Genomic DNA, 26,997 nt, shown 5'->3' on the forward strand with positions numbered 1-26,997 from the left:
GGGGAAACAGGAAACCGAGGCTAGGGGAAAGAAGGCTAGGGAGCCATAACCCTGCCCAGTGGGAAGTTCCTCAAATGGTCAGTTGGTGACAGTGGTTTACTCAGAGAGAGAAAGCAAGCTGTGACGAATGCCCATATTAGGCATTTTGGTTTCCAGGGAGAGTCAGCCCTGAAGGGCTGGCATACAACAGGCCTAATGGAGAAGGCCTTTGCAACAGCCAGAGTAAGAGGGAAAAAAGGCTCCACAAGCAGAGAACCCACCTGATTGGTTGGGAAAGGACCAATAACATTTGGCCAGAGCTAGGGGGAGCTAGTGTGCTTACAGCACTTAGAGTGAGTTCAGAACAGAGTCTGTGAGAGACCAGTTGAGACTGAAGATCAGTCAGAACAGAGCAGAGTCTGGCAGAGAGGAGTCAGTTCTGGAAGAAGAGGATTCTGTCTCAGCCGAATTGGTTGACAGAAGTCCAGTTCCTGCCTCAGCTGTGTATGCTTGACAGAGAGAGGAGGCATTGAATTGGTGCTGGCTGAAGTGCCATTCAGGAGCTTGACAGTTTGAAACTGTCCAGACCTATCGAGTCTGCCTTGCCCCTGTGTGTATCAGCATTATCACCAAGTATGGGAGAATCTCCTGGGCTTAGACTGTGTGTTTAAGTGTGATCAGTGGGTATTAGTGCAGTAAAGTCTAGTGTCTGTGAGATAACAACTCAAAGCAAAACCTTTTGTGTAAGGGAAGCTGAAGTAAAGTGAAACCTCTTCGTGAGAAAGCTTAAGTTTTGAACCTCTTTCAAGAGAAGTGACACCTGTGTGTGATCACAGTTTTGTGTAACTATATGAAATAACATCTCAAGAAATAAGTTTTCCTTTTGTAACCGACAAGCTTTTGGAGCCTCTCAAATCACCTGAGAAGCCTGCATTTTAGCCAAAATAAACTTACAAACTCTGTTTAAGTTACCATCAGTTCCAGTCTGATTTCTCTCTGGGTGCCTAGAAAAGGTGGAGTCTTGCTAGCAGCTTATAAGCTACATCCCAGTTATATTTTTGGTGGCAGCGAACTTTAATATTTTTGTCAAGGGAGATCCTCACAGCCTTAAATTTCCTGAGTGAATATCTCCCTGGGGCTTGGCACCTTGAAACAGGTACCAAAAAGGGGAAATTTCCTTTTCTCTCCTTCGCCCCTGTTTGTTTGTAACGTGGTGACCTAAGGGTGGCTTAAGAGGTGGGTCAAAACAGTCTCCTCACCTTTTGGGGCTACCTGGGTTACCACACAAGCCCTTTCCAGAAAAAGGTGGCAACCCCTTGTGGAGGCTTGGGTTGGAGCAGGACCTGCCGGGCAAAGCAGGCCTGTTCCACTACAATTTGGCAGCAGCAGTGGAATAAGGACAAACAGAGAACTAGATTAAGCTGGTATTTTGGAATTGGGCACAGAGAGAGAGAGAGAGCAATTGAAGTTTTGGGTTTTTTTCTGGGTCAACTAGAGTAGGGTCAGAACAGGTTAGCTAGGTTGGAACTTGCAGAGCCACTGAGAATACTAAAAATGTCAAAGCAATAACTTCAGGAGGAAGGCCAGAAGCAGCATATACAATGTGAAAACAAGTCTGTAGATGAGATGAAGGCTGCCTTCATCAGCAGGGACAGCTTCATCTCTCACCACCCCAAGAAGCCCAAAGGAGGATGTCTGGCTCAGGAAGAGTTGGAAAAGCTGCAACTGCAGGCACAGAAGGAGATAGAGCTCCAGAGACTGAGAATGCAGGGTTAAAAAGAAAGGAGGAGCAATAAAAGGAAGACAGAGAAGCCCAAAGGGGAGAACTTGAGAAGGAGGAAAAGTCACAGGAGAGGAAGCAGAAGATGCAGGAGGAGCAGCTGAGACATGACCTCGAGATGTTACACCTGCAGGCAGAACACAGCAGGAAAATAAAAGTTACCCCCAAGGACTTTGTGCCAAACTGGGAGGGGGAGAACCCTTCCATATATCTTGCAAATTTGGAAAAAGCAGTTATGCAGTGGGGGATTGCAGAGGCCCAGTACATGTCATACCTTTGTTGCATCCTAACTGGAGAGCTAGCTGCCATCTATCATAGCATGCCTAGGGCAGATGTGGGAGTAACTTTTAAAGAATTCAAAGCCACCATGCTGAAAAGGTTCAAACTGGGGGCTGACCACTTTTGAAAACAAATTTGGGTCTTATTCCCCAGCAATGCCAAACTTATTCAGAATATGTGGTGAAAATGAGTAAGATGGGGAAGAGATGGGTGGAAGAAAAAAAATAGGGGACTGTGAAGCATTATTACAGTTACCAGTGATCCAACAATTCTATTCCAAACTCCCGAAGGAGCTGAAATGTCTTGTAAATGACAGAACGCCCGAAGATGCCACTCAGGCTTCAGAAATTGCAGATGAGTTGGTCCTGAACAGGGAGGGGTTGGACTGGAGGCCTTCCCAGTTGGGAAGGGAAGGGAAAGGACTCCAGAGGTGTGGGCAGATTCTCAATCAGATGTGCATGTACTGGCTAACAGCCTAGCTGCCAAATGCTGCACCAGTTCCAGCTTCTGGACTGTCTTCAAGAGCAGCCCCATGTAGAGTGCATTACAATATTCTGATTGAGAGGTTACCAGAGCATGTAACATTGTGGCCAGCTCCTCTTTGTCCAAAAATGGATGGAGCTGGTAAACCAGACAGAGCTGTTGGAAGGCCCTTGTGGCCATTACTGTCACCTGAACCTCAAAGGACAGCAGTGAATCCAGGAACACCCCAAAATCTCACACCCAGTCATTGTGGGCAATGCAATCCTACTCAGAACCAGGATGACTTCATGGACTTGGGAGCCTGGAACACACAGAAAATCTATATTGTCTGGATTTAGTCTCAGTTGTTTCTCATCCAGCCCATAACTGCTTCCTGGCAATGGTCTAGCACATGGGGTGCATGTCCTGACTCTGATGAAATCACACAGGGGCAAAAAAACCAAACTTCACATACACGCTACAGGGGTCAGTGCTATCAGTCACAGACCAGGAAAGGGATTTGGGTGTCTTAGTTGATAGTTCCATGGGAATGTCAATTCAATGCATGGCAGCTGTAAAAAAGACAAACTTTATGCTGTGGATAATTAGGAAAGGAATTGATAATAAAACTGCAAAGATTGTCATGCCCTTATATAAAGCAGTGGTGCGACCGCACTTGGAGTACTGTGTTCAGTCCTGGTCACCACATCTCAAAAAGGATATCGAAGAGATAGAAAAGGTGCAGAGAAGGGCAACAAGGATGATTGAGGGATTGGAGCACCTTCCTTATGAGGAGAGGCTGCAGTGTTTGGGACTCTATAGTTTGGAGAGGAGAGCTGGGTGTCTGCTGCATGTTGATGGCACTCGATTCCAAATCCCCTAATGACCTCACCCAGCAGCTTCATGTAGATGTTAAATAGTGTTGGGGACAGGACCGAGCCCTGGGGAACCCCACAAAGGAACTCTCAGTCCCCAAATGCTATCTTCTGGAAACGGCCCCAAAAGTAGGAGAATAACCACTGTAACACAATGCCCACCAACACCGTACCCTGGAGCAAGTCCAGTAAAATATCATAGTTCATGGTATCAAAAGCCACTGACTGATCAATAAGAATCAACAGAGTACGATTTCCCTGTCTCTCTCCTGATAAAGGTCATCCATAGTTTCCGTGCCGTAACCAAGCCTGAAGCCAGATTGACATAGGTCCAGAAAATCAGTTTCTCCCAAGTACGTTTGGTGTTGAGCCACAACCACCATCTCCAGGAATTTGACCAAGAGTGGGATGTTGGCCACCAGGTGATAATTGTCCAGCACCATAGATTCCAAAAAGGGCTCCTTCAGAAGGGGATGGACCATTACCTCTTTCAGAAGTGCTAGCACTACTTCCTTCATCAAAGAGGTGTTTACCACCTCCTGAACATACTGGATAACTTTTATCAGCCAAGATAGACAAGGATCCAGGGGACTAGTAGTAGGCAGGGGACTTGTCCACATCCTTGGACATCAAAAACTGAAATTGATCCAATAAAACCAGACCAGACAGTGCTCCAGACATGTCCACAGGATGCTGTTCAATGGTGGAGTCCAATACCATGCATATCTGAGCAACTTCATCAAGCTAGAGCGCAACAAAAACATAACTACAGATACCACAGCCACAGTCCTCCAACAGCAAACCATACACTGTCCTTGAATAACTCTGCTGTATGGTTACTTGCAGATGCCATGAAGGCAGAGAAATACATCTTTGCTGCTACCACAGTCACTTGGCAGATCTGATAATGGGCCTCTCACCAGTGTCCAGTCAGATCCACAGTGTGATTTCCACCACCTGTGCTCAAACTCTAACCCCCTCCTGCTTCATTGCTCTCAGATCCTCAGTATACCATGGGGCCCAACAGGCTCTACCATCAGGCCTGGGATACTCAGGAGTGATCATGTTAATGACCTTCCTGATCTCACTATTCCAAAATGAGACCAAAGCCTCAACAGGAGTGCCGGCCATGTCATAAATACATAGTTGATATAGTTCTAAAGATGTCTTGTCTTTCCCTAGAAAATGTGTGACATTTATATTTTTGTAATGGCAAATACTTAATAATGAAACCAGATGTATTTTCCCTAATAAAGGTTATCAGAAAATATGTAGAGTTGTAGTGTTTTCCAGTATTCCTTTTAATATACTTCATGATCTTTATTCTTAATTTCTATAGTTATACTAACTTCATTAGTATTGCAGCTATTATTGTGTTCACATGTTAGCTTGTTCTCTCACTTATGTATTATATTCCAGTTTATGAATATCCAAATATTCTAAAATATTCCAGGTTTATGAATATCCAAGAAGTAAAGACATACTGGGAAAGCAAAGGATTACTAGTAACAATTAAAAACTGGCTTCTGGATTGGTCTTATAATGTAAAAGAGGAAAAATTTAGGCCATCAAGGTTAGTACAAAATAATATTTTTGTGCTGAAAAGCCCCACTCGACTTATACGTAAATGAAGGTCCCACTTAATTCTTGTGTGGCATTCCCCCTCTCCCATTTTCGCTCTCTCCTGCCTTCTTCTCTGCCTTCCCCCTTTCAGCTGCTTTCTCTGTCTCTGCTTGGCTCTTCTCTGCCTTCTTCTCTGCCTCCCCTCTTTCAGCTGCTCTCCTCTGCTTTCTTCTCTACCTTTCCCCTTTCAGCTGCTTTCTCTGCTTCTGCCTTCTTCTCAGTGGCAGCCAGTCCCTGGCTCTCGGCGGGTGACAGCCAGTCAACCTGGGTGAGCTGGACAAGCTGCGGGATGGAGAGGTCGATGGCAGAGACCTTGGGATTGGTGAGATGGGGGGTGGCATCTCTCAGTGACAGAGACCCCCAAATAGCGCCTGACTGCATCTATTTTTTTAAAAAAAATACCAGTAGCTGCTGCATTTCCCACCCTAGACTTATACTTGAGTCAATAAGTTTCCCCAGTTTTTTGTGGTAAAATTAGGTGCCTCGACTTATATTTGGGTCGACTTATGCATGAGTATATGTGGTACATAATCTAACACTGGCAAGAGTTCACAATGCTAAATTAAGAGCAAATAATGTAATTCAAGGCAAGCAGATTAGGTAAGTTTCAAGGAAGCAGTGCTGTGGAAGAAAGCAAGAATTTAGCAATGTAGGGTTGCCTCCAATAAGACAGGTAGCTTGAATTGGTAATAAAACTGCAAAGATTGTCATGCCCTTATATAAAGCAGTGATGCGACTGCACTTGGAGTACTGTGTTCAGTTCTGGTTGCCACATCTCAAAAAGTATATAGAAGAGATAGAAAAAGTGCAGAGAAGGGCAATGAGGGTGATTGACGAACTGGAGCACCTTCCTTATGAGGAGAGGCTGCAGAGTTTGGGACTCTTTAGTTTGGAGAGGAGATGTCTGAGGGGGGTTATGGTTGAAGTCTATAAAATTATGCATGGGGTAGAAATTGTTGACAAAGAGACATTTTTCTCAACAACAACAACAACAAGCCTAGGATTGGTGTTTGGAATATGCTGCCACAGGAGGTGGTGATGGCCACTAACCTGGATAGCTTTAAAAGGGGCTTGGACAGATTTATGGAGGAGGAAGAGGAGGAGGAGGAGGAGGAAGAGGAGGAGTTTGGATGTATATCCCCCCTTTCTCTCCTGTAGGAGACTCAAAGGGGCTTACAATCTCCTTGCCCTTCCCCCCTCACAACAAACATCCTGTGAGGTGGGTGGGGCTGAGAGAGCTCCAAAAAGCTGTGACTAGCCCAAGGACACCCAGCTGGCATATGTGGGAGTGCACAGGCTAATCTGAATTCCCCAGATAAACCTCCACAGCTCAAGCAGCAGAGCAGAGAATCAAACCCAGTACCTCCAGATTAGAATGCAGCTGCTCTCAACCACTGTGCCACTGCTGCAAAGTCAATCCATGGCTACCATTCTTGATCCTCATTGATCTGAGGTTGCAAATGCCTTAGCAGGCCAAGTGCTCGAGAGCAACAGCAGCAGAAGGCCATTGCTTTCACATCATGCATGTGAGCTCCCAAAGGCACCTGGTGGGCCACTACAAGTATCAGAGTGCTGGACTAGATGGACTCTGGTCTGATCCAGCAGGCTCATTCTTATGTTTTTATGTTCTTATGAATGAAGAGTGAGCATTGAATTTAAACTTTCATAAGTCCAAGTGGACTGCATTTGTCCTCAGAATAAGATAATAGGACTTGTAGTACAATCTAGAAAATGCTGTTGAGTCTGAAAGGTGTGGGGTAGAATTGGAGCCCTGTGACACAAGAGGTAAGTCACCAGAGCCTGGATGCAGGGATATCACAGCCTTTCTAATACATTTCAGCATTACTTGTCACAGTCCATGTAGTAGGCAGTGATATCAAGTTCATGGGAATCTCTTTAACTTCCTCTTCCCTATGGAAAGGAATATTCTAGACCTCAGTATAAGACACATTTTTAAAGCTGCTTAGGTGATCTATAATGAAATGAATCTTCTACTCCCACCCCAACACACATTTACCACCAGTGCCATTTGCTTCTTCCACCCTCTTCTTTCTTACTGTTCCTATCACTCAGTTTAGTCCTTCTCTATATGCAGGACCGAGCTACTGGCAACTCCAACAGCACATCTCCACCCTGTTTGCTTTGGGAAAATGTATGAAACTGAGAAGACTTAAATGACACTAGGAGCAGATAGGAAGAAGTCTTGGGAAACTTTTGGTTCCTCTGTCATGAAGGCTAGTATTAGTACGGCTAAAAGAAGTAACACATAACCACACTTTACTCCTTGTGATGCCACAAGGTCACTCTATGTCAGACACTGAGAGGCTGACCCAGAGGCCACTCCTGTAAGATACTGAAGTGCTTTCACAGTGCTTTCATAGATAGTGGAAACATAGAGCTGGAAGGTGCCATACAGGCCATCTAGTCCAACTTTCTGCTCAATGCACAATCAGCCTCCAGCATCCCAGACAAATGTTTGTCCAGCCATTGCTTAAAGACTGGCAGTGAGGGGGAGCTCAACATCTCCCAAGGTAGCAGGTGCCACTGTTTCACAACTCTTACTATAAATGTTTTTCCCTAATATCTACTCGGAACTTTCCTTCCTGGTGTCATGAGCCAGCCCCTGGGTACTTACCAGGACACAGAGGACTCTGAGGCAGAACCTGAGGACACAGTGGCTGCTCCTGGAGAAGACCAGGCAGCAGAGTCAATTCCCAGTCCTTCTCTGCCTGATGACTTATAGATGGAGGAGCCTTAAGATCCTCCTAGAGAACCCAGTGATGAGCCAGCAGTGCACAGGAGGTAGAAGCAGAGGCTGCTACTGCAGAAGCACAGAAGGAGTGCTTGTTTGACAGCAAGGTATGGGAGATTAGAAGTCTTCATCTGGTGAGGACTAACTCCTCACAGAACAAGTCTGTCTATATAAGCCTTGCTGTGAGCTTGCTTCTCCCTTAGTGCAACAAGTGTGTTACTTGTCACCGCTGTGTGCCTGGTTCTTTGTTGATTCCTAGCCTGCTCCTCAGTTGTCCTTGACCTATTGGACTGTGACCTGACCACGCTTGTGCTTGCCGCCCACTTTGCCCTCTGGGTCAGACCTGGCCACGCCCCTGCCTGCTGGCAGCACACCTGAAATTTAAACCCATTATTGTGAGTTTTATCCTCTGTTGCCACCAGGAACAGCTCCCTAGCCTACTCTAAGTAACAGCCTTCCAAATACTTAAAACAAGCAATCATGTCCCACCTCAATCTCCTCTTCTTCAGATAAAACATTCCCAAATTCCTCAGTCTTTCTTCATAGGGCTTGGTTTTCAGGCCCCTGATCATCCTTGTCATTCTCTTCACCCACTCCATTTGTGTCCTCAGGTTCTGCCTCAGAGTCCTCTGAATGAATTCTTTGCATCTGTCTTCACCCAAGAGGAGGTGAGGAACATTCCTGCACCTGAACCAAGCTTCTTAGGAGGCGATTCTGAGGAACTAGCGATGATAGTGGTAGACAAGGAAGAAGTTCTGGCAGCCATTGATAAACTAAATGTTACCAAATCCCCAGGCCCAGATTGCATTCACCCAAGAGTTCTTAAAGAGCTCAAGCATGAAATTGCTGATCTTCTCACTTTAATATGCAACTTATCCCTGAAATCAGGCTCCATCCCTGATGACTGGAAGATGGCCAATGTCACACCAATCTTTAAGAAAGGATCTAGGGGGGACCCGGGAAATTACAGGCCAGTCAGTTTGACATCTGTTCCTGGTAAATTAGTAGAATCTATCATTAAAGATAAAATTATAAAACACGTAGAAAAGCAAGAGACCTGCTGAGGGAAGAGTCAGCATGGCTTTTTTGCAGAGGCCAAAATCCTGTCTTACAAATTTACTAGGAGTTCTTTGAGTGGGGTGTAAACAGGCATGTGGACAGGGTGAACCGGTGGACATTGTCTACTTGTGGATTTCCAAAGGCTTTTGACAAAAGTTCCTCACCAGAGACTGTTGAGAAAACTCCAGCAATGAAGGAATAAGAGGGAAGTCCTCCTATGGATTAAAAGCTGGTTGAGAAACAGGAAACAAAGAGTGGGTGTAAATGGGAAGTTCTCACAATGGAGAGATGTCGGGAGTGGTGTCCCCAAGGATCCCGTTTTGGGACCAGTGCTCTTTAACCTATTCATAAAATCGACCTGGAAGTAGGGGTGGGTAGCGTGAGTGGCCAAGTTTGCAGATGATACCAGAATTATGTAGGGTGGTGAGAACCACAAAGGTTATAAGAGCTACAAGCGGACCTTGATAAATTATGGGTGAGTGGGCTCAGAAATGGCAAATGCAGTTCAATGTGAGCAAAATGTAAAGTGATGCACATAGGGGCAAAAAATCCAAACTTCACACTTACACGCTTACAGGGGGTCAGTGCCATATCAGTCACAGACCAGGAAAGGGATTTGGGCATCTTAGTTGACAGTTCCATGGGAATGTCAACTCAATGCATGGCAGCTGTAAAAGGCAAAACTCTATGCTGGGGATCATTAGAGAAAGGAATTGATAATAAAACCTGCAAAGATTGTCATGCCCTTTATATAAAGCAGTGGTTAGAATGACTTGGAGTACTGTGTCCAGTTCTGGTCACAGCATCTCAAAAAAGGATATTGAGGAGATAGAAAAAAAGTGCAGAGAAAGGGCAACTTAAGGATGATTGAGGGACTGGAGCACCTTCCTATGAGGAGAGGCTGCAGCGTTTGGGACTCTTTAGTTTGGAGAGGAGGCGGCTGAGGGGGGATATCATTGAAGTCTACAAAATTATGCATGGGGTAGAAAATGTTGACAGAGAGAAATTTTTCTCTCTTTCTCACAATACTAGAACCAGGGGGCATTCATTGAAAATGCTGGGGGGAAGAAGTAGGACTAATAAAAGGAAACACTTCTTCACGCAACGTGTGATTGGTGTTTGGAATATGCTGCCACAGGAGGTGGTGATGGCCACTAACCTGGATAGCTTTAAAAGGGGCTTGGGACAGAATTTATGGAGGGAGAAGTCGATTTATGGCTACCAATCTTGATCCTCTTTGATCTGAGATTGCAAATGCCTTAACAGACCAGGTGATCGGGAGCAACAGCCGCAGAAGGCCATTGCGTTCACATCCTACATGTGAGCTCCCAAAGGCACCTGGTGGGTCACTGCGAGTAGCAGAGAGCTGGACTAGATGGACTTTGGTCTGATCCAGCTGGCTTGTTCTTATGTTCTTATGTCCACATTCTTTTTGAAGTGAGGCCTCCAGAACTGCACACAATACTCCAGTTGAGGCCTGACCAATGCAGTTTACAGCGGGACTATGACATTTTTGATTTGGATGTTATGCCTCTGTTAATACACCCCAAGATCACATTAGTCTTTTTGTCACTACATTGCATTGACTACTTGTATTTAAGTTACTGTTTACCCATATCCCAAGATCTTGTTCACACACATTGCAACTCAGTAGTGTAGCCCCCATCCAGTATGCATGTTCCTAATTTTTGTTACCCAAATGCAGAAGTTGGCATTTATCCTTGTTGAATTGCATCTTGTTCGCATATGCCCACTTGTCCAGTATGTTCTGATCTTGATGATTACTGAAATCCAGGTAAACAACATTGACAGCATTCCCTTGATCCAGTAAGTTTGTCACTCAATTAAAGAAAATGAAATTCGTCTGGCAGAACCTTTTGGGGACAAATCTATGCTAATATCACCAGATCACCAAGTTGTCATTTAAATCTTGGAGACTGATCTCTTTAAAAATCTGCTCCTGGGACAGACTGGTTTATAGTTTCCTGGGTCATCTCTCCTCCCTTTTTTGAAAACTGGAATAATGTTTGTCCTCCTCCAGTCTTGCAGCACATCTAACCACTGAGCAGTCTGGAAGATGATGGACAAAGGCTCAGCAAGCTCTCTAGAAAGTTCTTTCATCACTCTTGGATGCATACCATTTGGGATTTGTACTTATCCAATGCAGCCAAGTGCTTCTCAACTACCTCTCTGTCCATGTCAACCAGCAGCCTGGATGCCGTGCCTTGCCTACTACCATTTATAGATGAACCTGTTCTCTTCTTCAGAGAAAAAAACTGAGGAAAAACAGAAACTGAGCCTTTCTGTTTTTTCTCTTTCCTCTATCAGAGTTTCTCCAACAGTGGCCCTATTACCTCTTTTATCTTGCATTTTTTCCTCATATATCCGAAGAAGCTTTTCTTGTCATAGCGAGCCTCCCCAGCCAGCCTCAGCACACTTGAACTTTAGCCTCTTTCATGACTGACCCACAGTTCCTAGCAACCCTCAGATACTCTTATTTAGATGCATATAGTTGCCTCCATGTTTTGAACATTACCTTTTCCTTCTTTAGCTCATCATGGAATTCTGTGTTCATCTACATTGGCTTCATGGATCTTTTTTCCTTCTTAGAATAGTGATGCCTCAAGTTTGCAGGAACTCTTCTTTTAGGAGAGCCCACTCTTAAGTTGCTCCTTTCCCTTCTGGCAGTCTTGCCCATGGAATGACTTTCATAATGCCTCTGAGTTTATCAAAGTCTGCCCTTCTAAAATCCAATACACACATGTGGCTATGAACTTTCTTGGTCTTCCACAACAAAAAGAATTATAGGAGGGCATGGTCATTTCTCCATAAGGTCCACCACCACCTTTACCCCATCTACATCTATTGATTGTTGGTCAGCATTAAGCCAAGTATGATGAGCCCCTCATAGCATCTTCCACCATCTGATGAAGGAAGTTGCCAGGCAGAAAGGTCAGTAACTTGTGTAACTGTAGATGCTTTGCAGAGTTTATCTCCCAGCACACATCAAGGAAAGTCATCCATAGTTTCTGCCAAACACATTCTTCCCTGATCTTGATAGATGAAGTCAATCATGCTCGAGATGAACTGGACTATACATCCCAGGGATGCTCCATCCTCCACACAACCCAGTGGTGGGTTAAAATCGAAGCCAAACTTAATGAGTTGGGCATTTCCTTGGAGGACCTGCTAATGTTAACAGAGCAGGAGGTCTATGGGGCTATCAAGAAGAGACTTTTTGATAGAGAGTTTCAACAGATGCTAGAGGAAGCTAATAAAACCTGTTCCCTGATCTCTCTGGGAATACCTATGGATAGATTAATTGTAGCCTGGTACCTTTATCTCCTGGTTGAGGCCCGATGGCGTAGAGCAATCACCTTAGCTAGGTGTAATGCCCTGCCTTCTTCCTTTAGCCTTGGACACCACCTTGGAATCCCACATAAAGAAAGGAAATGCCCGTGTGGCATGGGTTCTGTGGAAACAGTATCTCATATGCTGTTGAATTGTCCTTTTTATGAGATAGGTAGGAAGAAGCACATAATCCCCTTCCTGAATGGAAGTGAAGGCATTACAGATAAACAGAAGGTTATATATCTTTTAAACAGCCACAACTACGAGCTGTTGGAAGCAGTGGCTAAATTTTTAAATGGTGTTATTTTAACTCGTCAGAAGTTGTAAAGGCTGTTATTATCTTGCTAAGTTAATCTTAAACTATCTATATGCCATTAAAGGTATTCGAAATCGAAATTGAAGTCAGTCATACACTAGTAGGTCATTGTTCAGAAAATTTAATGCAGACTGCAGTTCCTTTGTACTTCTTTTGGTTTCATTTACTTGGGCTCACATGATCTGCTCAACATCACTGGTCTACAGACCTAGGAACATTCCTTAACATCCTGATTATTAATGTGAAGCTGGGTATGATATGGAAAAGTGCATTTAATGTAATGATCCAGGTTTTTAAATGATTTGGTTGGCAACTGTATTCCCTTTTTGTCCACAGAAATAAGATTCTAAGGATGTCCCATTATGCAGTATTCATGGATGAATTCGAAGATACAGCTGCTGTCATAACGTTACTGAACATCTGCCCTATTATTTTTCATTTTATACCAGGAATTAAGACAGAATTTCATGAACAACTAAAACTATGCAACTACTATTTTTTGAGTTTGTATATAATCGAAGCAGTAATGAAGGTACGGATTCTATAAAGTTCTGACATTTTTGTATCATTAGTAATATTAATTACTAACATGTTTTATAAACTGGAGTTTAAATTTCCCTTTTACAACTAACCTATAAAATTGAAAATCCAGTTTCTTGGAAATATTGAACAGTACATTGCATCCCTTTGATTGGTATCGCCTTTATTTATTCTATTAGTGTTTTAAAGTTAACAACCAAGAAATCCATAAGGACTTGCAGGGGAACATTCCCCCCTCCCTTCTATTTCCTGTTTTTCTTACCTGACAGCCTCATAGCCTCTCCTCTTTTTCTGCTTCCTTCTCTCCTTCCCATCCATAAGTGAACTTACCTATGTCAGTCCCTCCGCTTCAGCTTTTCCTCATCCTTCCTCCACCTTGGCAGCCTCTCCCCAGGGAAATGTGGCTTAATTGCACACTGCTGCCATGTCTGGCAGAGCTGCTTAGACAGCAAGCTGTCAGGGTTGTATTGGTTACTACGTATTTACTCTCTGGGTATAATATCTGCTTGTGCCTTTTTCTGCTGCTTCAGCTAAGTTGAGACATGGCTCCTGCCAGGAAGTTGGCAGGTCAGGGCTGTTCTGTTAAAGAGAGGGGCTGGGGCCATCTGTAGGAGAAAGGGCCCAAGGGACTTTCAACGGCATTCCTGCTTTCTGTTGCTAGATAATGAGATAACGAGGTGCAACTTGTAGTCTATTCCAAAGCTGCTGGGAATCTCCTAAGATGGTATGGTGGGATGAGGGTTCGGCTGCTATTATATCTGTGGTAGTTTTCCCAGATTCCTCAGAAGCTTTAGCCAGTTAGGTACTTGCTTACTGAATCTTAATAAAGACTTCTATTATCAATACCAGAGTCTGTTTTGTGGAGCTATATAGAACAGGAACTGACATATCCAGATCTAGATCAGCAGCTGTCAAAGGCAAAATGTGCTAGTCAGCAGTTTTACCCACAAGCTGATTGGACGGTGGCTAGTATATAACCATCTGGCTTTTGCGCATATGTGACTTTGAATAAGTCAAAAGCCGAAATCCTCCCAGCAGAAAAAAATAAAACATTGGAACAGAATGAAAATATAGCAGGATCAAAGGAAAATCTTGGAAACCCCAATAAAAGAAGACATTGGGCATCTATCCAAGCCAGAAGAGAGCTGGTGGGTGATTTATAACTCATTAAAAAGCCAAGTAAATAGAAAGAATGATCATGATGCAGAATAACAAGCCGGTCACTAAACGGGACCTGGCAGTCTTTCAAAAACAAATAAAGGAGATAATGAAGGTCTTTTTAAAGACAGTAACACTAAATTACAGTGCTTTTGGGCAAAACTTAGAAATGATGAGGGATCAAATTGATCAGATCCCGGGAAAAGCTAAAGAAAGATAAGATGGGATGGGATTCTCAAGAACCCCCACAAACAAAAAGCGGACTGGCTGAGAAGTCAGTTCTGGAAAAAACGAGAAAACAGGGGAAGTTGAAGAAATCCAAGCATCTCAAAGATGAAAAGAAATTAAGTGCCCAAAAGACTGAACAAGCAAAAACATTTCTACAGAAGGTAGAAATGCAGACTCCGATACAAGTAACTCAGAAGCAGAGTACTTCCATGGAGGCGGGAGCAATTACATAGACGATATTAATCAAGGCCGGTATGCTAAGAAGAATGAAAAGAAGATAGAAGAAAGCAGAAATAGCCAGTTAAAGACTTCTTCCTAGTTTAAAAGCTATATATGTCTCTATTAACTTTTTCAATCTATTATTAACAACTTAAAAACTATATTAACAGACATGTGTAATAAACTAACTTGGTTTGTTATGTTCTCTAATGAATTAATTAGTAAAAAAACACCAGCTGTGGTTTACACTAAACATAGATATTGGTCAGATGCCCAGAAGACTCGGTAAGAAGAATAACATAGACTGTAGGAAAAATAAATATAAAGGGGAAAACAATAACAACTGACATAAGGGGTCAGAATTAGTGATTAAACAGATAAAGAAAAGTCTTTTATATGGCTGGAAATGTACTACATAAAATTATGATGTATTTGAATGTCGGGAGGGATCAGGGTGCGCTAGGGCCCACAGAAATACTCCAACATGGAGGAAGAAGTTTGCCTCCACAAGACCAGTTGGAGAAAGGGAGGGGGGATTCAAGGGGAAAGGAAAAATACGAAACTGAAATTACACAAACAGCAGAGTTCTAACAAAACAAGACTACAAAAAACCTTATGGTTGGCAATAAGATAAAAATAGACTCAATTAATATAAATGGTCTAAATTCTGACTCGAAAAGATAAACTTGCCAGGTTTATCAAACAAATACGTCCAGAAATTATCTGCCTTCAAGAGTCTCACAAAAAGAAGACAGATGAGAGAGATGTAATAAAAGTGCCAGGGTGGAAAATTATAGGTGTATCTAGATGCAATGCAAAAAGAAATGGTGTCGCCATTTTAATATGAGAGAATATGGATTTTCAGTTAGAAGAGTTAACTAGAGATCAGAATGGTCGTTGGATTATTGTCAAAGGGAAATTACATGGATTTCAAATAACAATAATGAATGCATATGCCCCAAATAAAAAACAAAAGACGTTCTTGGAAAAACTATTTGGGAGACTTCACGGATTATTTTCAGGTGATACGTTAATTATGGGATATTGCAATATGGATTTAAGGAGACATGAAATGTTAAAGAAATGGAACATATCAAATATGTATAGTGAACTGGGTGAATCTCAACAACCAACCTACTTCTCAAATAGACACAGAAAATTTACATATATTGACTATATTTTTGTAAAAAATATGAGTAATCTACACAGTGAGAAAATAGAGACGTATAACGAATGGATTTCAGATCACACCCCGTAGTCACGTTCAGGGTGGAGAGAGAAGAAAAACAATATAGATGGAGATACAAAAACATAGTATGGAAAAATGAGAAAGAGAGAAAAGATTTGCAAGAAAAAACAAGACAGTATTTTTCAGAAAACAAAGGAACAGTTACAGATGAAATTCTTTGGGATGCATCTAAAGCAGTAATGAGAGGGTACTGTATAGCTAGAGAAGCACAATGGAATAAAGAAATAAATAGGGAAAGGAAAGATTTAATAGAAGGGATTAAAATTAGAAGGACTCAACTTCAGGATAAATATGATAAAATAATAAAAAATGAATTAAACAAGTTACAAGCGCAGCTAGATGATTTAGATAAAGCTGAGATGTGGAAAAGGAAATTTGGGTTACAAACGAATTTCAAAGAGCAAATATAAATTCAGTGAAAAGACTGGCTAATTATTTGAAAAAGAGGAAGGAGAAACAGAATAAAAGGGATAAAAGTTGTTAGTAATCAATATATAACAGAAAATAAAGCAATAAGGAAGAAATTTGAAGAATGTTATAAAGAATTATTTAGTCAAGTCCAGAATGAAAAATATGACGAGAAACCAAAAAAGGTTTTAACACAGGAAGAGAGAGATCAAATGCAAGAAGCTATTAAACAAGAAGAAATAGCAAATGTTATTAAAGATTTGAAAAACAATAAATCCCCAGAATTAGATGGGTTTAATGCTGAGTATTATAAAGAAATGTCAGAAGTTTTAATTCCAGAGATGCGGGTATTGTTTAACCATGTTTTAAGAGGGCAGAGGGTTCCAGAGTCATGGAGGGAAACGGAAATAATAACAATTGAAAAACCAGGACAGAATCCAGAGCAGGTAGAATCATATAGGCCAATAAGTTTATTAAACCAAGATTATAAGATTTTTGCGAAAGTATTTGCAAATAGATTAAAAAACATCCTTCCAAAGTTAATTGGACAAGAGCAATATGGATTTATTAGAGGGTTAGGACTTGTCACCCGTTAAGGAATGTATTAAATGTAATAGAACATGGCAAAAACAAAAAAAATGCAATGATAAAGTTAAATGTATACAAAGCGTTTGATACAGTTAGTCATAATTACTTATTTCAAACTCTAGAAAATTTTGGGTTTGGAAAACAACTTATAAACATTTTACGAAAGATTTACAAAGGAGGAAGGGCAAAAATAAGAATTAACGATGGGTGGACAGGAATTGTAAATATTGAAAGGGGAGTGAAGCAAGGATGTCCATTATCACCACATCTGTTTATATTGGCAATGGAATTTCTGGCAGAAAGGATAAATAATAATGGAAGGATAAAAGGTTATAAAGTGAATCAAGAAGAAATAAGGTTAAACTTATTTGCAGATGATATTTTAGTAATAACAGTGAATCCAGCTGATACAATGAAAGAATTAAAAATAATTCTAGAAGACTTTCAGAAATTCTCAGGATTAAAAATCAACATGGAGAAAACAGAAATAATGGGGATTAATGTGGAAAAAAGACGATTAGAGAGAGGATTAGTAAAAAAGAAGATTAAATATTTGGGTATTATAACAACACATAGAAAAGAGAAGATGTTCAAATATAATTATGAAGCAAGGTGGAAAAAATATTAAAACAAATAAAAAAGCAATGGGATAAAGAAGACCTTATGCGATCACAGGAAAAATCAAGAAGCATTAAAAAATGTGTATAATGCCAAAAAAATGTTTTACTTATTTGAACTCTTCCGTTGCTGAGATTAAGAAGAAACAATTTGAGGAATGGGATAGAAAGCTACGAAGAAAGCCTGGGTGTTTAATAATAAAAAAGCAGAAGAATCATGAATAAGATTATATACATGACAAAAAAAATTCTTTAGGTTAGGGGGGATCCCAAAAAATGCAAAAAAGAATATTATGAAGCATTCATTCAGATTAAGAGTCTGATGTGAGTATAAACGAGGGATAATCAATAGAAAAAAATGGGTTAAGTTTGAAAATGAAATAAATGAAAAGGAGTTAGGCATTACATGGTATCTTCAATGAAGAGTTGAAGAAAAGGAAATCAAAAAAAAGCAATAAGACCAAAGAAAGGTCTTGCTAGATGTATAATAGGAGAAAAAATGGAGAGGTAAATGGATGTCGCCTGGCACCCTGGATGTGGCACCTTTTGGGAAGTGTGTGGCAAGAAGGGGAAAAAAGTGATAAAAATATTGAAAAGAAAAGGAAATTCAAAATTTGTGGCAAAATTTGATTAGGGAAGCGAGGAGAAATTATGACATTACAAAATTTTATAGAGATAGGAGAGGAAACTGAAGAACTAGTTGGTTTTGAGGAGACATTTGGAGAAGAAGAAGAGTAAAGGTTTCATGGTTAAAAGGAGGAATGTATAATGTCAAATGTCTGGAACTATATGGAAAACACAAAGGAGAAATTTTTTAGGGACATGTATACAAACATATATGGTAGATGATAAAGGAATTACATGATAAGAACATTGGAAACAAAAATGGGAAAAGAAAGGATTTCTAGACATTGGTAATACTGAAAAAATTAATAGACAGTTGGAAAAATATAAAGATTGAGAAATATATGGAGTTAAAAAGAAAAGTGATATTAAAATGGTATAGAACACCAAAACAACTAGCATATATGATAAAAGGACTTAGTTCTAAATGCTGGCACTGTGGAGACCAAGAGGCATATTATAGCCATATGTGGATAGAATGTGCAGAAGTGAAAAATTTTTGGACAACTGTATTAATATATATTGAAAAACTGGTGAAGATAAATATTGATTTAAATAATGACTTAATGTTCGTGGGTGTAATGGAAGGCAGAATATAGTTATATGTATAAAATAATGATTAAAGCAGCCCATGCAACAATAGCCTTGGGCTGGAAAGAAAAGAAAAAATGGACATTTCAGAAATGGTTAGAATATATCTGGGAACAAGTGACACTTGATATTTTTGATATACTATCCATAAATAAGATGTGGCAAGATAAACAGAATGAAATTTTGAAGATATGGATAATATGCGTGGACTGGATGAAAGAAGCTCGAGTCAATGAAGAAATATGGGAGAAGAGGCTACAGAGAATGAACTTACTGCTGTTTGTGTGACAAAACTATGAAGAAAAAGTAATGGGGGAGGGAGAAAAGGGGGGAAGTATTGTTTGAAAATGTATGAAGAAGAAAATTACTATAAACTGTAAAATTCAAACGATACAATAAAAATTAATTTAAAAGTATATAACCATCTAACAACACTATGTGTGTGTGGTGTGGTGAACAGTAGTGGGAGTGTTGATTGCTGAAAGCTGGAGAGTGGAGAAGCGGAGAGCAAAGTAAAACTGTACAGCACTGTAAATATTTTTATGCACCAAAAGACAAAGCCTTTCTTTGCAAAAGAGACTTGTGCTGTTTGTTTCTTTCTCCTGGGCAAACTGGTGTTCAGCTACCAGTGCGTTTATTTCACTGCACTAACAGGTTATGGGTCAAGACTCCCGCCAGTACTTGCTCGTGAGTATCCTGCATGTCTACTGTGTATGTGAAGACAAGTGTCCAGGATGGCTCATCAGTTGGCTAGTTTGCCTTTTGAGAGGATCACTCCAGATAATTACTCAGCATGGTGTGTGAAAATGAAGTGCTATCTCATGAGAGAGGACCTGTGGGATGTCATGGAGAACCCACCTGCTCAGTGGACTTCAGCAGAGAGGAAGGCCAATGCCAAGGCTAAAGCTTCCATTATGCTGGCTGTAGAGAACTCACAGCTTGTATATCTAAGGGATTCTGACACTGCAAAGGACTGCTGGACTTCATTAACGTGTGCTCTATCAACAACAGATGGCAGGCTCCAATGTAATTCTCACCAGAAGGCTTTACAATCTAAAACTCCAAGGAGGTGAGAATGTGGCCAGTCACATCCAGCAAATGTGCCTGTTATTTGCAGAGCTGGAAGATAGAGGTATGACTTATACGGTCCTTCAGTAAAGGACCAGTAAATGATCAATCAGCCAACCTAACACAAGCCTATCCCCATCAAGTCCTTCTTCAGCAAATGATATGGGAGGGGAGGGGAACATTTTCCAGACCTGTTTTGACCCCTAAGTTCCCCACTCCCCAGCTTTGCTTTTCAGAAACTAAGTTTTGGAAAAGCAAACTATATTGTTTTATGCTGTTTTAAAATCTGAATGCCAAAGGGATAAAGTGCTGTTGAAAAAAGAGGCCAATAGATCCTAAGATTTAAAACTCTAGTCCCTCATGGGTTAAACAAGAACCTTGAGCTGTTATCTTTCACACAAGATTAAAACTAAAACTCAAAAATGAAAGAGCCTCCCCTCCACTGAGAAGTCTCTATGGATCCCAAAAGACCTATGCCACCCAAAAAGATGACTCCAGAATGGCAGCAAAGGCCAGAACATAGCTGACCACTCCCAACAGTGGCAGGAGGCCTGGGACACTCACATGGCATTCAGCATCCCATTCCATCACTGGGGAGCAGCAGCAGCAGCAGCCACATGCTAGTGAGGTCAGTTTTCTGCTGGGGTAGGTGCCCCAGGGAGGGTGAATCTGCTGGAGTGGTGGTGCACTGCTCCCAGAATGGATTCACCTTCCCTCCCCCTTTGGATGGGACTCTAAAACTATTATACAGGTCAGAGTTTTTAAAAATATATTTTGTTATAATTTGTGAAAATTCAGGAGAGTTGTATAGAAATTTTGTTTTAAGAACAACCATGTATTATTATTATTATTATTATTATTATTATTACTATTACTATTACTATTACTATTACTATTACTATTATTAAATTAGATTTATAGGCCGCCTCATCCCCAAAGGGCTCGAGGCAGCTCACAGTATAACTGTTTCCAATAACAGCACATAAAATACATAACTAAAACTTAACCCCATTAAAACAAATTTCCAACAGCAGCAGTTACTTAAAATTTAAATTTTATTTAAAATTTAAATAACAAAATTTATTTAAAATTTAAATAACAAAGCTAAGAGCAAGCAAAATTTAAAGGTGCCTGATCAAAAAGGCTGGGAGGAGAAAGGCAGGGCCCAAGATGGAATCAAGGCCCTGCTAAGATGGAAAACTGGCAGCCTCAGTGGGGGGTGGTAGACCAGCAGCCAGCCCCACCATAGGCCCAGTGGAACAGCTCCGTCTTACAGGCCCTGCAGAACTCACCAAGGTCCTGCAGGGCCCAGACAGCTGGAGGGAGAGCGATCCACCAGGCAGGGGCCAGAGCCGTAAAGGCCCTGGCCCAGGTCGAGGCCAGCAGCATCGTCGCAGGGCTAGGGGTTTCCAGCAGTTCTGCCACTGCCAAACATAGCGGTCTATGCGAGATATAAGGGGTGATGCGGTCCCGCAGGTATGAGGGCCCCATGCCATGTAGGGCCTTAAAGGTCAATACCAGCCCCTTGAAAATGATCTGGAACTCCACTGGTAGTCAGTGCAGGCGGCGCAGCATGGGGGTGATATGATCTAAATAACCACCACCCGTCAAAAGCCGAGCCGCCGCATTTTGTACCAGCTTCAACTTCTGGATCAGTCGCAAGGGAAGGCCCGCGTAGAGCGAGTTACAGTAATCCAACCTCGAGGTGACCTTCGCATGGATCACAGTGGCCAGGTCGGACTGGGAGAGATAGGGAGCCAGCCACCGGGCCTGGCGAAGATGAAAAACGCAACCTGGGTAACATGGGCCACCTGGCCCTCCATTGATAGTGAAGAGTCCAGGCGGACCCCCAGGCTGCAAGCCAGGGACGTCGGGGCCAACACGACCCCTTCCAAAACAGGCAGCTGAAAATCCCTCAGTCTCTCCCCCCAGCCCAGCCAAAGGGCCTCCGTCTTCGTTGGATTAAGCTTTAACCTGCTCTGCCTCAACCAACCAGCAACCTACTCCAGACAATGCTGTAGAGCTGCAGGGGCAGAGGCCACCCCCCCCTCCATCAACAGAATGAGCTGGGTGTCATCCGCATATTGGTGACAGACCAGCCCTAAACTCCGCACCAGTCGAGAAAGGGGTCGCATGGAGATGTTAAATAAGAGCGAGGAAAGCAAGGCCCCCTGAGGAACCCCGCAAGTTAGCGGGGCCCTATGGGAGGCCTTATCTCCACACCAGACCTGCTTACCCTGACCCTGGAGAAACGAGGCAATCCACTGAATAGTATCTGTTTGGTTCTGTTTGGTATACATTAATGAGCTTTTCACATGCTCAGTGTGCACTGTCGTTTACTATTTCTTTTAATTATTTTATATTATATTCTTGTTTTTGTTTATATTTTTATTGATTCTCCTGAAAAAGTGCAGGTGAAATGTATGAGGGTAGTATAACAAAATAAAACTACTTTTTCCCCACTAACTAGCAATCCCCAAAATGACCCTCAGATCCCAGAACATTGTCACAGTGTGCATTTTCTCTATTGTTATATTATATTATATTATATTTTTCTTTTGTATTATTTTGGGAAGTTTTAATCCCCCAATTTTTTGCTTAGATTTCAGATTTATCTGCAAACCTCAGACTTCCTTCAAATTTGCAGCAAAATCTGCCCTTGTTTATCCCTGGCTCTGTTTTGTGGATTTTTTTTCATCCCCACTGCATGGCCCAGTTCAGAATTAGATATATGATGTTCTGCTGTAGTTTGAATGAGGCTACTGTAATTGTTTACATAGAAGCATGATCTGGACCAGGGGTGTCCAACTCTGGTGCCCCAGATGTTCATGGACTACGATTCCCATCAGCCCCTGCTGGCTTGGCCATGCTTTGCAGGGACTGATGGGAACCATAGTCCATGAACATCTGGGGTGCCAGAGTTGGACACCCCTGATCTAGATCTTTAAGACTGCAAAGCTATGTGTAACCTATAGGATCTGAATACTGGTGGTCCTCTTCTAATGTACCAACAGCTGTATGACATAGTGAGGGAAAGGTCCGAATTATCCCCCTAGTTATTTCTAGTTACCTTTGCAAACTCGTATTATAAGTACTGGTTTTATATTGAAAAGCTCAAAAGTACTCTCTTTGGATGCACTCCAGACATGCCTTGGATAGAATTTTTTTTTTTTGCTGTTGTGGAAATCTGTAGTTATTCTTGTGAAAAGACAGTAGCTTATGAATTATACAGGCAATCCCTGCCATTTGTGAACTTAAGCAATGTAATCTCTTGACATCAATAATTATATTTTCTTTCATTGTATAGAACTGAATAGAATCAGATCACCCACATGTATCCATTTGTTGTCTCAGTACCTTGAGTATGAGCAAGGTTCTGCTTTGCCTTATTCAAATATTTCTTTGGTAAGCATTTGGTGAAGGTTCTCATTCCAGAAATTTGCTGCCTGTTTCAATCCATAAATACTCTTTTGCGGTTTGCATACCAGCTGCTTTCCTTTATGTTGCTCAAATCCTGATGACTGTTCCATGTAGACATCTTCTCCAAGTAGAAAGGCAGTCTTTACATCTAGATTCTCCACTTGCATTTTTCTGGATTCTGCGATGCTCAAAAGTAGTCTCACCAAAGTGTTACTCACCACTGGTGTGAAGGTTTCATCATAGCCCTCCCAATATTTTTTTAGCCTTTAGCAATTAATTTTGCCATTTTTCAACTTCCCCTACTGCACCATGTCTTAAAGATCTGTTTGCAACCTACTTATTTCTTTCCAGGTGGTACTTCTGTACATGTCCATTTTTTGTTTTGAATTAATGCTTCAATTTCTGCAGTTCTTTTCCATTTTTCTCTTCCTCTGGCAGCCATTCTTGCAATGTATTCCCATATGGAGGACTTTGGAACAATTTCTGCCTTTGCAAGAAAGCATATCTCAAAGGTAGAGCCCCTTTGTTTGATCTGACTGAACATTTCAAACCTGGCTCTGTAACTCTGTCTGGCTGAAAAGGTTCTGTGGATGCTTCATGCATGCTGTCTATGGTGCTATGATCTTCAGGTGTTTCAAGTGTGCTGTCCATGGTACTCAGACTGCAGCTGTCTGCTGTGCTTGACTTTGTTCTGCTTATGAGGATTAATTGGAATCTGCTTCTCCATTTCATCAGTGTGGATCACATTGCAGATCTGTTTCTCATCTGTTTCTGGATTGAGGATTCTGTATCCTTTGCATCCTAGTGCATAGCCTACAAAATCCATTTTTCAGCTCTAAAATCCATTTTGGAGTGCTTTTCTTCTGGGATGTAAGCATATGCTTTTGATCCAAACACTCTCAAATGATTCAGACTGGGTGTGTGCCCATACTAAAGTTTATTTGGCATGTTATTTGCACCCATTGTGGGTAAACTATTTTGCAATAAGTTGCTGTATTAACAGTTTCTGCCCAATATTTTTCTGGCAATCTAGACATATGTAACATGCATCTAGCCATCTCAGAGAGAGAATGATTCTTCCCTTTGGCACAACTATGCATTTTAGGACATTAAGACACTGTTAAATGATGCTGTATTCCCTATTCAGCCAACAAAGCCTTTATCTCATTCCTAATGTATTCACCTTCATTGTCTATACATATGGTTAGTGGCAATCTCTGGAATCTATCACTAATGAGTGCATTAGAATTACATTTGTCCAGTACTTGGTTTTTGGGTCTAAGAAAGTTAGTCTTTGTATATCTTTTAAAAAATCTATAAAGGTGAAAACTTACTTGTCCCAGATGGAATTTGTATTTTTAAAAGTCTGCAAACATCACTGTGAATTAGTTTCAGAGAATGCTGGGTTCCCCCTCTGCTGAGGAGTTTTGAGAAGCTCAGCCTGAACCCCTTTGTTTTAATGTAACTTTCAAATTTTCCTCCTGCTGAGGGCATTTAACAATCTTCATATTCTTGGTAAATTCTGGCCCTCAAACTATTTGATTACATCAATATTTCTGTGTCCAAATGGTTTGCACCATACATTTGAGCACTGTCTATGAACACATTTCTGAACAAAATTCACTTTCTACACATATAGATCAAGTTGATAAAGTCCATATTTTCTTGCGTCTGTGCAATCAGTTCAGGACAACATAAACATTCCCTTCTCTGCTAAAGCACTTATTGAAATCAAGTTGTTTGCAAGTAAGGGAACAAAGAGGCAATTTTTTAATGGCAATCCCTCATAGAAATCCTGCTGGCAGTGTGCATATAATTGTGACTTACCCCATCCCCTCTGCTTGAACTGGATGTCATTTGCAACATAGCATTTGCAACATGTAGCATTTCTCATTTTTGCATGAAGTATCAAATAAACTTCAACCTCCACACCAATGATTGCATAAACCGGGTTTGATTCCCTGCTCCACCACCTGAGCTGTGGAGGTTTATCTGGGGAATTCAGATTAGCCTGTGCACTCCCACACATGCCAGCTGGGTGACCGTGGGCTAGTCACAGCTTTTCAGAGTTCTCTCAGCCCCACCTACCTCACAGGGTGTTTGTTGTGAGAGTGGAAGGGCAAGAATATTGTAAGCCCCTTTGAGTCTCCTACAGAAGAGAAAGGGGGATATAAATCCAAACTCCTCCTCCTCCTCCTCCTCCTCCTCCTCCTCCTCCTCCTCCTCCTCCTCCTCTTCTTCTTCCATTTCACCTGCATCTGTTGCTGGCATCAAAAAACCCCACAATAACCAATTTAAATGTGATTTTGCATTGGGCAAGTCTTGTTAATTGTGAATATTTGTTTTTAACAGGCTTTAGCAATGGGGTGGGCATACCTCTATCATCACTGGAACCAGTTTGAACTTTTAATAGTAATAGTGGGAATTATAGATGTCATCATTATGAATGTCCTTAAGCGAATTCAACCAGAATATTATGTGATAAAAACCATCAGTGTATTTCGAATTTTTCGTCTTCTAAGAATTCTGCGACTCTTGAAGGTAAAAGCATATTTCTGTAATTTTTCAGCAATGTTCTGCTTCCCTAACTGAGATGGTAATTGTTCATATTTACAAAATATAAATCTTTAATTTCAAATGTTTACAATATATTCATTAATATTTATTAATATAAATTTAGTTAGTTTGGTTTTTAAAACTGAAATCTAATAAAACCAGAACAAAACTCAAGTCCAATACTACCTTAAAGACCAACACAATTTCCAGGGTATAAGATTTTGTGAGGCAAAGCTTACTTCATGTTGAAATTATTGGGTTTTTTTTCCTGGAAGGTAAAATAATCTCCAATACAAAGGGAATCCTCCAAAAATATTTTATTTGTCTCTTTATTAATATCTGCCATAAGAAATTAAAGTCACTCTTTTCCTCAGTGCTGTATTTGGAAGGTCTTGAAATCTTTATATTTCAGTGTTGAATCACTAAAGGGTTTCTACAGATCATTTATTTTATTCTTCTATGTGAGAATTTCACTAGAATATCTCTAGGAACTTTGTTTTCATATGCATATCTGGAATTAATTCTATATGTCTGCTCAAATTCTGGGAACTCTTCATTCAACTTTACATAATCCTATAACAGTTTACAAAAGTTTCCTTCTAAATCTAGTTTCTTAATTTGTTCAGAAACTCCTCTAAATCACAGATTATTTCTTCTTCCTCAAAGGGAAGCCACATTTACTATTAGCTCCCATTGGAAACAATGGGGGATGGGGCACCCCCTTTGGGGGTCCATAACTTTGGATTCCCTAAATCAAACTTCACCAAACCTGGCTGGTATCAGCAAGAGACTATCCTGATGATACTACCCAGGTTTAGTGACGTTTGGTTCAGGGGATCCAAAGTTATGGACCCTCAAAGGGAAGCCCCATCTACTATTAGCTCCCATTGGAAACAATGGGGGATGGGGCACTCCTTTTGGGGGTCCATAACTTCGGGCCCGCTAAACCAAACTTCACCAAACCTGGCTGATATCATCAGGAGTGTCACCTGATAATAACCTGAAATTTTGGTGGTGCTAATCTCAAAACTGCACCCCCTGCCATTCAACAAAGTAAAACACTAAAATATTTTAAATACATTTTTAATTTTTGGTGCCCCCCTCAGGCGTGCGGCTAGTGCAACATGCCCCCCACGCTCCCTAATGGCTATGCCACTGTTTACAGGCCACTAAAATCCACTGGTCTTGTTGTTGTCACTTATTGCTTTAGGGTCTCCAACTGTTTGGAGAGGTAGAATGGTGAAGGAAACTCACC

At 41.3% G+C, this 26,997-nt stretch overlaps 1 protein-coding gene across 1 annotated transcript in view; it reads left to right on the plus strand.

The window, feature by feature from the left end:
* Positions 1-26,997, plus strand: part of LOC125426302 (sodium/hydrogen exchanger 10-like) — a 146,446-nt gene that overhangs the window by 59,164 nt on the left and 60,285 nt on the right. Inside the window, exons 15-17 of the mRNA XM_048484560.1 lie at positions 4,829-4,948; positions 12,813-13,008; positions 25,539-25,727. Coding sequence (XP_048340517.1) covers positions 4,829-4,948; positions 12,813-13,008; positions 25,539-25,727 — 505 coding nt within the window. The remainder of the gene's footprint in view (positions 1-4,828; positions 4,949-12,812; positions 13,009-25,538; positions 25,728-26,997) is intronic.

This window comes from Sphaerodactylus townsendi, linkage group LG02 (assembly GCF_021028975.2).
Source record: "Sphaerodactylus townsendi isolate TG3544 linkage group LG02, MPM_Stown_v2.3, whole genome shotgun sequence".
Lineage (NCBI taxonomy): Eukaryota > Metazoa > Chordata > Lepidosauria > Squamata > Sphaerodactylidae > Sphaerodactylus > Sphaerodactylus townsendi.